This window comes from Plasmodium fragile (genome assembly GCF_000956335.1).
Source record: "Plasmodium fragile strain nilgiri unplaced genomic scaffold supercont1.30, whole genome shotgun sequence".
Taxonomy (NCBI): Eukaryota; Apicomplexa; class Aconoidasida; order Haemosporida; family Plasmodiidae; genus Plasmodium; species Plasmodium fragile.
This window is the reverse complement of record NW_012192610.1, coordinates 43,846-56,355: the sequence shown is the minus strand read 5'-3', so window position 1 is coordinate 56,355 and position 12,510 is coordinate 43,846. Positions and strand designations below refer to the sequence as shown.

Genomic DNA, 12,510 nt, shown 5'->3' with positions numbered 1-12,510 from the left:
CCTGTGTGCATACAAAAACGCATAGCCTGTTTTGCACAGCTCAATTAGCCCCTTGGGCCCGGCACGCGCCAGCGTTAGGGTGTGATGAACGTTTGTACGTACATCAGTGCGAACAAGGTTGAAGGGGAATATGTTCACGCACACGGAAATGTACATGCATGTGTGATTGTGCATTCAGGGCATCTTCATATTTGTAATTTTTCCCCTTGTTTCTTTCTCTCCCTTTCTCTTTCTCTTTTTTTTTTTTTTTTTTTTTTTTGGTGTAATTTTCCATTTAATGTGCTTTGAACAGTAATCAAACAGTTGACTCGTGAATGTCATGCATGGTTACACTTTCTCAGACTCGAGGAGAATGTGACAAGGACAACTCTTGTGTTTCCATTTTATCACACGCGTGCGCGAATTGGCATCTCCTCTCTATTCATGTTCGCATCCATTTTGCCACTAAGTTGAAACTTTTTTTGGCATTTTTTTTTTTTTATGATCTGTCCCCCCTTCTGTGTTTTCCTCTCCTCCGCTAAACTCCGCATCTGTTCCAATTAGCTGACCTGTTGAGCAGCCGAGCGGCATAGCAACTGCGCTGAGTAGCAGCCTCCCTGTGGCGCAAGAGGGGGCGCGAAGAGACAGAAGGAAGAGCGAGCAGCGACATGTGTCCCACAGCTCTTTCTCGCATGACGAGTTTATTGTACTCCCACTGAAGAGGAGAAAGAGAAAGGCATCTCCTTGTGTTTCGTTCGTCGCGTTCTTCTTTGGTCGCTGTGCAAGACGCAATTGCATGCTTCTTTGTAATATCGACTTGGTGTGGCTCCGCGCCTTCCTGTCCACCCCCTGCTTCATTTCCCACTTACCACGAAGGAGAACAACAGCATGTCTACCATCAGATGGGTGGACCTTCTGTCCAGCGAGTCGAGTAAAAAAAAACACACACACAAAAAAAAAAAAACGGCGCGCCTAGCGTGTGTCACTCTGTCCAGGGTTAATAATTCCACCCATTTATATATCCCCTCCCCCCGCCTACTCGCAGACCTGTCCCATTCCATCGCGAACGAGGATGTTGTGGAGAAGGCTAAGAAAAAAAAATTCCCCTACAACCAGGAGAAGGATCTGAACAGTAGCTTTTTAAATTCATACAATGCAGACCTCGACAACAGCAATGTGGGAATTAATTTGAAAATAAAAAATATGTCCCTAGTGGATAAAAAGGATAAGGAAGAGAAGAATGTTCTGGGTGCAGATAAGACACTTGATCAAATACCCAATTGGCGAAGTGGTAACGGAAGTGGAACAAGTCTCCCCAGCGAAGCAGCAAAGGGAGTGATAACGAGGACAGGAGAGCAAGAGTCGGGGGGGAAAAGCACGGAAGGAGTGACCCAAAAGGATTCACAAAACGTGCTTAGTAATGGAGACCAACAAACAGGTGTGTTAGGAAATGTGTTAGTGGAGGAGAAAAATTGTGTGAGTGAGAAAGTGGTGAGTCCGTCTCATGGGCAGCTAAACGAGGAAGGGAAGTCAACAATCGCAAAGGTGGATTCCGCCAACGCAGCAAGTAACAGTAATACCGTCCTGGAGGAGGCAAATAAAACGGAGCAGAACTGTCCTCATGAGGAGAATAAGCCAAAGGAAGAAAACGGAAAAAAAAAAGAATTGCTCAACAGAGTCAGCGTGCAGAGTTCTGGAAGTGGTCAATCTTCGGTCGAAGGTAAAAATAAGGAAAGTGAAAAAGGTTCAAGTGTGGGGAAGAAGAAAAAAAACGCATCAAGCATATCTACCCTAAACAAAAGGAATAGAAGCAACAAAATAAAAAATGTCTCTGTGAATAAAGAGTCGATACAGAATTCTTATTTTTCCCGTTATGTGGTGAAGAAAGGGGGGGACAGTGTAAAAGCGATGGACGGGGGGGACAACGTAAAAGCCGTGGAAGGGGCGGAGGAGAGTGTGCAAGGGGAAATGTCCAAGGGGACGACCCATAAGGGGAAGAAGAGGAAAGACAGAACCCTTCTGTGCGAGAATAGCACAGCTTCTAAGTTCAACTGTACCCTGTCGCACGACGTGACGGTGGACGACAACAACGTACCTCTGAACCCGGCCAAAAAGGTGAAGAGCAGGGTCAAGGGAGGCGCTGCAAAGGGGGGCGTAATGGAGGCGGTAAAAGAAGGCGCAAATGTAGTGCCCGCTCCACCCGCGACAACCCATCGAGACAGCGAAACCAAACTGGTGGCCAAGGAAGACAAAAAAAGTTTAGGCATAATGGAAAATATGGTGACCCCCCCAAAAAGCAATTTACCAACTTTAAATGAATATAAGAATCTGAGCAGCGACAACATCAACATGGAGAAATTTAAGAACTTCGACACGAACTTTATTAACTACCTTGGAGATATACAGAGCCACTTCAGTGACCCGTTCGTAAACTCCAATAGCAACCGGGTGAACAGCAGACTTAAAGAAATTGCTGTAGGGAAATCGACGAAGGAGTACAAGAATTATGTTAAGGTGGTGAAGTATGAAGAGAGGATGGATGACGATCCCAGCACGCCTAATGCGTATGAGAATGTGACAAATGCAAAATTTCAGGCCAAGTATAATTTGTGGAGGAAGAAGCTGCACAAGTTTGACTCCATTGGGTAGAGGTTTTACCCCCTTTTTACACATACAAGCTCAATGATGGGTCAAATATGTTCTTGAAGCAATGCACGCACGTGGTTAAATCTCACCGATGTGAGCCGCTCCGTGGGGACCAACTTAGGGTTTTGCGCTTGACGTGTGTTTTGTTAGCTCCCTTCATGGGTGTAGTTACCCTTTTTTTTTTTTTCCTTTTTTTTGCGTATAGAGAATCGAAATGATAAACCCGTTACGTGAGACAAGTGTCCCAAAATCGTGTTCAACTTTTAAATCACAGACAAGTTAGAAAAGAAAAAGACGTGTCGACCCTCGGTGTGCAGGACGCAACGCGGTGAGGGGAAGGAAAAAAAAAAAAAAAAAAAAAAAATTCACACACGTGTGACAAAACATACCAAAAAGGGGGGGTTTTATGATTTACTTGGCGCGGGTATAATTTCCACGCCGGTTGGCCTGAACATCGTGTGGACACGGGCAGGTGCTCCGCGTACAACCGTGCAATGGTGCAATGGTGCAACAATAATATATGAGCGGAGGTGGCGCCCCCCAACTCGTTACACGCAACTCTCATTCGTGTAAACAGTTCTCCCCCCTCAGGAAAAGTATATCGGGGGGTACTTCTTCACCAAGTGGTTAGCAGTGCTCTCGGCAGCAGATGGACCGAAGCACTTAAAGTCGAAGGTCTCATTCTCGTCTATCTCCATTATACTAGCTATATTCCCACAGCGGTAACAGTAGTTTGGTGCCGACCATACGGTGACCAATTTTTTATCAAACCACCATTTGTATCCCTCCATGACGAGTTGGTGAGCCCTGGCAATCAGTTCAATATTGTTCAGGTGACAAAATTTATGAACAACATCTGGGCCAAATAAATGACCTGCACCTCTTGGGCTTTTATCCCATCCATTTTTATCATTTGGGTCTGACCACATAATATCACATAGGGAGCCATTCCTCGGGATTTCCTGAAATCGGTTAATTTTGTTCAGGTCTTCAATTTGATTGAACGAAGGAGATAATCCTCCATGTATACAAAAGTAGTTGTTTTCAATGATTGCACCGATAGAGAGATAATCCATCAAGTCGGTGCAATATTTCCATACATTTATCGACCCATATTTTTTAATGCACTCATCATAAAATCCATACACTTCTGTAATTTGTCTACTCTCATGATTTCCCCTCAGTAGGGTAATTTCATTTGGGTATTTTATCTTCAGGGCTAGGAGTAAGAGGAAGGTCTCGATGCTATACTTACCTCGGTCCACATAATCACCAAGGAATATATAATTCACTTCTGGTGGTTCATTGCCGATGTGAAAGAGCTCCGTTAGATCATGGAACTGTCCATGTATGTCCCCACAAACCACCACTGGTAGATTCACATGCTTTATATTCTCTTGGTTGATTAGAATTAGTTTAGCTTGGCCACACAAATGCTTCACTTCCGCTTCTGATAATAGTTCGCACTTTTTCAACGTCTCGATTTGTTTTTCTAAGCACCTTGTTTTCATCATTCCCCGGTCGCCAGGCGGGGGGTGTGTATATGTTCTACACTCGAGGCGACGTTGCACTGGTCACACAGAAGTGGAATAGGAACAAGTACCCCTCCCCCTTTCAAATGCACACGCAGATGGGAAGAGACTAATGTGATAGTGTTGGGGTAAGATGAAACCAAACGCAGTTACATAATGTGCGACACAAACGTATGCCTACAAGAAGCGCAACAGGAATAACAACAAAAAAAAAAAAAAAAAAAAGGACTAATTCGAGCTGATCTGCAGTGAAGCCTCCCCAACCCATTCGCTTCGCCGTATATAACACGCAACAGTTGAGTGTTCCCCTTTTCGATCTGGTGAGCCGGAAAAAAAAAAAAAAAAAAAACAAAGGGAATAAATACAGCACAGGCCAAATGCCCCTCGATTAGCATAATGGTATTGCTGTAGTTGACCATATGGGGGGGGGATGTGTGGGTCGTGGTTTATTTGTCCCCCGATCTGTTTCTTTTTTTCTTCTTCTCACACTCTCTCCTGTGCTATTTTAGCTTTTTTCCCACACCATTTGGAGATGCTTCTTCAAAATTGTAAGAAAAAAGCAAACACCTTTAGCTCACAAGGCGTGGCTTTGCGCGAACGCTTTTTTCTTCACCCATTTTTTGGTGTTCTTCCTGTCGCCTCTGCAAGTGGCAAAAAGGAAAGCGGTACTTAAATACTACGGCACGCTCAATTCGTATGAGAGGACATTATCGTGAAGCATATGCACTCGCAAAACCTCATGTGTACCTTTTGGTGCCTCTCATTAAATGAGTGCTCTTTCTAAGGTTCCGCATTTGACGGTACATACACCTCACCAATCCGTTCGTTACATCAGCGGGGCGGACTATTTTTTTTGCATTCGCCGTGTCGCCTTCCACTCGCCATTTTTCTCATACCCCGCCATTTGTGACAAAAAAAAATAAAATAAAAAAAGAGATGCGGAAATATATCTTACCTGGCTGCCCATTTCTGTCGTTATTAGCACACTCCTTTTTTTTTGTGTGTGTTTTTTTTTTTTTTTTTTTGTGCGAATGCTTTGGAAATGCAAAGATTGAAATGCGGAACAGCTTAGAGTGACTCTCCTTTCAGAGCTGATAACCCCGAGGGAAAGCGCCACGACGCTTGGGCAATGGCTTAAAGTTGATTACCGCTCAAATTGTGCGCGCGTTGAGGCAGCATGAGCAAATGTACGGCAAATGCCCCCTCGATAGCATCGCAACTGTGTATGGTGTACATCCGTGTGTAAGGCTTACCCCCCACGGAAGCAGCCCAGCTGATTAGAGGCACGATCGCGTAAAAAAAAAAAAAATTGTTCACCAGTCGTCCCCGTCCATTACATATTACCCAAGACGTCATGCACCACGCTAGCCCAACGCTTGAGTAGTAGCGAGAGCGCCGGATTGTCCTAACCCCATCTTCCCCCCCCCAACAACAATACACACAAAACACCAGTTGAGCGAAAATGCATTTGGCTAAGCCAGCTAGAGTGTTCGTAAGGAGAGACATGGGCCATTTCCAGAAGAAGTTCCTCTTTAACGCAAGCACCATGTCTAAGTGTAAACAAATTCAGAAGAATCCATTTCCATGTTTTGCAAATAAAGTACAAAAAAGAAATTACCTCCATTTTGCTCGTACATTACCTGAAGATTACGAGCTGCCATTAGACACCTTCCCAGAGAATATAAACGAAGTGTTAAAGAAGGATAAGAAAACACTTGACTTCATTCAGAGCTACTGGTACTGGAAGATTCGAAGTGAGAGCAATTTGCTAAACTATGAAAAGTTGGTGAAGAAGTCGTATAAGCAGTTGGCCGTGGACATGGGCATGCAGGTCAGTGTGCTCGCTCGTCAAAGAGAGAATGGGGATGAATCCGTACATGGTGTGCAGGGACACACGCCTGTGCGTGATGCCTCACCCTCGTGCATCCCTTCTCATTCATCACTTCTCATGCCGGAAACAAACGGGCGCTAACATGCACGCACTAACAAGCGCGCGCTAACAAACGAACCCTAACAAACGCCTTCCCCCGTTCCCCACTTCGTAGATTGCCAACCCCGACAATGAGCACATGCTGGCCCTCCTGGAATTTTACGAATACCTCAAGTCGTCGCCATTCGTGGGACCCTTCGGCACCATTGAAAACCCCGTCATTGTTCCCAGTGTGCACACGGAGCGAGTCGTCTGCTGCACAGGGGGTACAGGGGAAAACGAGCACGTCCCCCTTTTCTTTCGATGCAGGGAAGGATTCTTATATCGCTGCGGAGAGTGTGATCAAATATTTATGCACGTACGTGTGTTGTACTCACTGGAGGATGGAAACGACCCCTTTCCCAATGACCCCGATGTGGATGACGTATTTGATTTAAATTTAATTGAAGAAAACATGAGTCTATACAACGACGACCAATACGTCCGGTGGCCCACGGGGAATGTGACCTACCGGCAGATGTTTCTGCAGGGCAAGTGGGGAAATCAAAAACCGAACAACGTTTCGTACATAGGTTCTGAGAAGTGAGACGAGGATCTCGCTGCTCATTTTTTTTATAGGCGGTAATCGTGTTTTACGCCGCATCGTGGGCTGAGGTGGGTGTGTCCACGTGTGTGTGATATATATTTTTTTTTTTTTCCAATTTTTTGTTCCATTTCACCTGAACAAGCAATACATTATGAGCGACTTTTTGGTGAAAAAAAAAAAAAAAAATGCCACAACATTTTGGCTACCTGGGAAGTAGCTGCCTTATACACCCCATTTCGACATTCGCAAAATATTTTCCCTAATCGTACTACGGTGAATGCTAAATGGTATCTTAATTTCTCCATTTTGTGTTTTAACAATGTGTGGAGTTTGTTAGGATAAAGTTTAACTGCGGACTGAGCACAAAAATTAAAATTGTGAGTATGTGTAAAGTAGGGAACACATGGTGGGCATAAAAAAAAAAAAAAAAAATGGGGGGTGTAATTCAGAGGGGAGATGAAAATTAGAAATCACGCAACTGGAAACACGATTCGCTGCGTGGGTAAGTGGATACACTGTTTTGCTGTTGCAAGAAGGAACTGTGGCATTTCTCAAATTTGGGGGAATCCGCACGAAGCACCATGCGGCATGGCCGCACATCCCATGGTGACACAATCGTATGCATCCATTTACGCGTGTAGTACCTTCACACCTTTATTCACGTGATAACCGGTCACTACTGCAAACTCATTACAACTTCAATCGGTAGGTGTGTCATTAGGAAGGAATGAGCCATACAGGAGGTTAAAAAAGAAAAAAGAAAAGAAAAGAGACAGATAAACTGCAAATGAAAATAGTTAATTCAATTCAACTTAATTCAATTTAATTACAAATGAAAAATGACCTAGGTGGAGGTTACAACAGGGGTCCCACCCTCTCAGCCAAAATACTCACATATGTATCGTCTCACATGTGTATCATCTGACATATAAAAAAAAAAACAAGAATGAGCCACCTCACGCACACATGCTACACACCGTTGTGCCTATTTGGGTTAACACACATGCTTACATGTGGATGGGTGTGTTTGCAATTAATTTGCGGGCGGGGGGATGCGCGCTGGCAGAGAGAAACCCACCGCGGTCTTGTATTTGAAAAATGTGGGAGCCAAGAGATGGGCAACAACGCAGGTGGCAAGCGGTTGAGATGTGTGGGGGCATCACATATAGGGGGCGCGCACATTGTTGACAGTCAATCGTTCGTAATGCCTTTTTCTTTACCTGTACTTTGCCGCTACATGGCCGCTATGTGGACGCAGTCAGCTCCTAATTTTGATGAACCTGTTTTTCTCCTGGACGGGCTCGCCGACCCCGCCAAGCCTCTGTCCCACGGAGACGGTCTGATTAGGGTTGACATTCCAAGCGAAGTCCTTTTTATTTTCAAATATAACAACAATGGATGAGCCCATTTTGAACTCCCCAATTTCTTCTCCCACCTCGAGACTTTTATAAGAGTCGAAAATTCTGGTGTTGATATCTCCGCCCATGTAGCTTAACTGATGCCTCAAATTATTTGTGACCAGTTCTTCATCATTAATGATTTTAATATTGCCTACATTGTAAGCACTAATGGCAGCATAATACACATTGCCTCCTTTCCATTCACCAGACAGAATAACCCGTTCATTAATGTTAAAGAGGTTGTTAATAATTTTAAACATACCCTGAAAAACAGGAAATAATTCCCCCGATATATGTCTCCTAATTTTGTATTTGAAATTAAAAGGGGCATGAAAATGGTGATATTTTTTTGGGCTTAAATAAAAAATAGCATAAAAAAATTTGGTACTTCCATCATTATATTTCTTTTGGAAATTGGATCCTAAAAAAGTATTCACATTAAATTTTACTCCTTTTATATTTTCCAGATAATCTGAAGTCAATTCTCCATAATCTATTAACTCACTGTCGCATGGACTCACCATGGAGTAATCACTAAGGTCGCCAATGGGTCTGGTTTCTTCCCTGATGTAACGAGAGAAGAAATCGCCAATGGACTTGTAGGACTCTATTGGGTATTTTATTTCTTCCTTATTTATTTGCATGTATTTAATTAAAAAATTGAAAATGAACAATCTATATGAGTTTGGAATTTCAATTTTTAATAATTCCCCTGTGATGCGACTCCTTGTGCGTCCGAAGAGAAGGCGGGTCCAGAAGAGCTTGGTGCTTTGTGCGACATTTTCACTGTTGTCATGTAGGGTTAGCACTTCGTGGTACTTGTATTGAAACATGAACAGGAAGGACAGGATGGTCACGCCCGTTATTACGTACTTGTTCTTGTACAGGAGGTGGAAGTTGTTGTTTCGCTCATTCTTCTTCATCGTTTCATCGGGGAGCAAAAAAAAAGCACAGAGCTGTGGAGCGCGCGAAGTTGTAACAGGAACTCTTTTTTCTCTTTTCTTCTTTTGTGACGTTCGTGTCCCTCCTTTAACACGCCTTCGTACAAATTGTACTGAGCGCGTAAACGTACGCGTAAAACGTACGCGCAGTGGTGTGTAGAGTGTACGAAGGGGAACTGGACTTGCCCGCGCGTTTCCTCGCGATGGCGATTTTTTTTTCCCCCCCTTTCCTGTTGGGCGCAAAACAGGGGGAAAAAAAAAAAAAAAATATTCGTCCTTTACTTTTTTTGCAAAACGTGTCCGCACTTGTTAAATTCGCATAATTTCTGCGCGTAACACTTTTTTTGTTGTTTTTTTTTTTTCTCTATTTCTTCCTATCATGCGCTGGAGGTGGGGGGAAATTATAAAAAGTACGAATGAATGTATGCGCTGAGGTACACACTTGTGCACGGGGAAAAAATAACGAATGCAACTCTCGTGTCCGTTGTGGAAATTGGTGTCCGCCTTGCACAAGCGCACAACAGTTGTTCAATCGATGGGGGATGACAATTCTTCGCACGTGTACAGGTACGCGATTTACCAACATTAGTTGCGCTAAAAATGGCGGTGCTATATTATATGTATATATATATATATATATATATAGAGTGCAACCCGGTCCGCAGTTTCTCCCTCGGGGGTGCACACTCTGTGGTGATGTGGCCCAAACAAAATTTCACCGGTACTCCACATGGGGGATGGGTGGACAACAAAAACAGACACTACACGTGCATACGGTTAATTGCACTACTCTCTAATTTTACCGTTGCTCTTTCTTCTTTGAGTGAAAAAAAAAAAAAAAAAAAAAAAAAAAAAGGGACAATGGTAAAAACATCTTTCAATTGGATAATTCTTCTCTCCCCTATGATGAAGATAGAGAGACACACGGGGGGCGCGTATACGTGGCGGTCATCACACAGTCTCCGACAGACACCGCCCCCAAAGAAAGAGTTAATAAACAGGCCAATTAAAAAAAAAAAAAAAAAGGTAGCAACATGTAAGTATACATAATAAAATAAGAAGCCAGAGTTACCACATTGGGAAATCATAAAAAAAAGGGTTCACGTCATGATGGAAAAACGCTGTTTCGTTCATGTATGTGCAGGTAAATGTGCATTCAAAAGTTTTCTCTTTGGGGAGAAGGGAAAAAAAGAAAAAAAAGAAAAAAAAAACGAATCTACAAGCAACATTTTAACATGCAGGAAAAGTTGCTCTAAGAATCTCTGCACACCTATGCAATACACGTTAGAGGATGGTCCTCCGCAAGGTACCCTCACCTTCCATGTATACGATTTAAATTGTGAGGAACTTTGTGGAGGAAGAGAAATGTATGCTTGTGTTGAAGAGGTTTAAGAGAAAGCCGCACCAGTCGCCTGGTCGGGCACATTGCTTTTTTCCTCTTCAACTGAAGCTAACCACGCGCGGGCTGTGTGCAAGCGCTGCTTCCCGTCTTAAACGAAATGGCGAGAAATCCTAGCGTCGTGTATTGTGTCACTGATATTTGCCGCCTGTTATGTGGGTTAGGAGGGCAAGCAGAGCATACACGTGTTCCTCTCGTGTGCACAGTTGTACGTGCGTGAACGTATTTTCATCCCTGTGCCATACTGGCGCGGAGGAGCTGCTAAAAAGAAGAGATCAAATTACACAGACGAAATATAAAGAAGGCAGTGCGGGCAGGCGAAAAAAATAGCGCCACGTTCCGCGCGGGTAATAAAAAAAAAAAAGGACCATCCGACACTCATCAACCGGCTGCTCCTTCCCCCACCGCGTGAGGAACACATTTGAGGAAATATTTTGTGCAAGAGGCGCATCCGATAGGTCGGCATACCTGCGCAGGAAAAAAAAAAAAAAAAAAAAAAATTCCCCAAAGGTGTACACGTAAAAGGAAGGAAAGCACGAAAAAAAAAAACAAAAAAAAAGTATATCTCTCCTGCCTAATCGGCTATCGACAAAGGTTACCCCACTTTGACCCAAACAGAACTGCTATACTTATGTTCATCCCCAGGTGGTGTAACGGGCATGCCATTAAGCGAATGTTTTCCTGCCCCTTAAAATGAAGCTCTGCCCATACATGTAAAAAAAAAAGAAGAAAAAAAAAAAGTGAACACTCAACGTGTAGCGGTTAACGGAGAGCGAGTCATTATAACGTACACAGTTGACACAATGACGGCCCCTCATTACCTAAACCCCAATCTGATGAAGAACTACGATGAGTTGACCTCGCACAACCCCCACTCCAGCGTAATTTTTTTTCACTGAAGGCATGCACGTAGCGTCGCGTCCATGTGTACATCCGCATACACATGGCAACAAACGTGGAGTGACTCCTGACGCGTGTGTGTGCCTGATGGAATTGTGGCGCTCGTATGTGTTATATATATATGTGTGCGTATGTTCAGCTCACCCCTTGGTTAAATACATACGATATATGTGTGTGCTTGTCTCTCTTTCCTACTCTCCTTCTGACTTAAAACAGGACCCTCGATTTTTGCAGTTGAATCAATTTAACCACTGCGCCTACAGGTACACCATGTTCTGTCGGTGTGCACGCGAACTGGGGGAGGACAACCCCCGCTGCAAGTAAGTCTCTCTCCCTCCTGGACGTGTGACCCCCGCCCCCAACAGAGTTGCAATTACACGCATGTCCATGGGCCAATTCTTTAAACATTACCTTTCATCAATTGCGCTCGACATGAGAGCGGGTTGTAGCGTTGCACAATTAATAAGCGTTTCCCCCTGTTGCTAATTCGTGTCCGTTTGTTTTCTTTTTTTTTTCGGCCCTCTTTTCAGATTTCAGTATTACAGAGCCCAAATTGCCTGCACAGCGGAGCAACTGGAGGATTGGAATGACCATAGAGAGAAAGGTAGGATTGTCTCATTTTTGAACAAAGGGACCACTAGGGGATGCGAAGCGTGTTGCATCCATTTCGTTTTGTTCTGTTCTTTTTTTTTCTTTTTTTTTATAAGTGGGGGTTACACCGCAGGCACACTCCAAGCATGTGTGTCTTCAACCCCGTGTTGTGTATACATACGCATGGGTGTGCAAAAATGGGCATTCATTGGCGCATCTACGTTAGCAACCTGCTTATGTTAACAACTCCTGATGCGTGTGTATGTTTTTTTTTCCCCACCCCTTGCAGGAACGTGCGTGATGGATGTGATGCCCGACCGTCTTACGGCTCACCTGAGGCAGTGATGCGCTGCTGCTGCCTTTGCACAATGAATGAAGAAGCTATTTTAATTGTTGACAAGGAGGATGTTTTTTTTTTTTTTTTTTTTTTTTTTCCTTTTTTTTCCTGTTTATTGTTCTATGCAGAGTGGCGGAATGGCGGAGCATGCGGCCTATTGTTACTCGTTAGAGGCTTTTTTGGATGGCTCCCCCAAGTGGCCATTTTATGATACTCCCCGCCGCCTCGCCCTCCCCTATTTTTTGGTACAAAAAAAAAAAAAAAAAAAA

The 12,510-nt window shown here is 43.8% G+C and overlaps 5 protein-coding genes across 5 annotated transcripts; 3 read left to right on the top strand and 2 right to left on the bottom strand.

Annotated features, from left to right (window-relative positions):
- Nucleotides 1-867: 867 nt before the first annotated feature.
- AK88_02872 (uncharacterized protein) lies at nucleotides 868-2,628 on the top strand (the record flags this gene model as incomplete). The annotated part of the gene is made up of 2 exons (XM_012480495.1): nucleotides 868-910; nucleotides 1,025-2,628. 2 exons carry the CDS (start codon nucleotides 868-870, stop codon nucleotides 2,626-2,628), a joined length of 1,647 nt encoding a protein of 548 aa, XP_012335918.1.
- Nucleotides 2,629-3,212: 584 nt separating this feature from the next.
- On the bottom strand, nucleotides 3,213-4,136 carry AK88_02871 (uncharacterized protein; the record flags this gene model as incomplete). The annotated part of the gene is made up of 1 exon (XM_012480494.1): nucleotides 3,213-4,136. One exon carries the CDS (start codon nucleotides 4,134-4,136, stop codon nucleotides 3,213-3,215), a length of 924 nt encoding a protein of 307 aa, XP_012335917.1.
- Nucleotides 4,137-5,619: 1,483 nt separating this feature from the next.
- AK88_02870 (uncharacterized protein) lies at nucleotides 5,620-6,673 on the top strand (the record flags this gene model as incomplete). The annotated part of the gene is made up of 2 exons (XM_012480493.1): nucleotides 5,620-5,988; nucleotides 6,203-6,673. 2 exons carry the CDS (start codon nucleotides 5,620-5,622, stop codon nucleotides 6,671-6,673), a joined length of 840 nt encoding a protein of 279 aa, XP_012335916.1.
- Nucleotides 6,674-7,931: 1,258 nt separating this feature from the next.
- On the bottom strand, nucleotides 7,932-8,996 carry AK88_02869 (phosphatidylserine decarboxylase; the record flags this gene model as incomplete). The annotated part of the gene is made up of 1 exon (XM_012480492.1): nucleotides 7,932-8,996. The coding sequence occupies one exon, from the start codon at nucleotides 8,994-8,996 to the stop codon at nucleotides 7,932-7,934; it is 1,065 nt and encodes a 354-aa protein (XP_012335915.1).
- Nucleotides 8,997-11,216: 2,220 nt separating this feature from the next.
- AK88_02868 (uncharacterized protein) lies at nucleotides 11,217-12,249 on the top strand (the record flags this gene model as incomplete). Its single annotated transcript, XM_012480491.1, has 4 exons — nucleotides 11,217-11,294; nucleotides 11,530-11,633; nucleotides 11,844-11,917; nucleotides 12,194-12,249. 4 exons carry the CDS (start codon nucleotides 11,217-11,219, stop codon nucleotides 12,247-12,249), a joined length of 312 nt encoding a protein of 103 aa, XP_012335914.1.
- Between the last annotated feature and the right edge of the window lie 261 nt (nucleotides 12,250-12,510).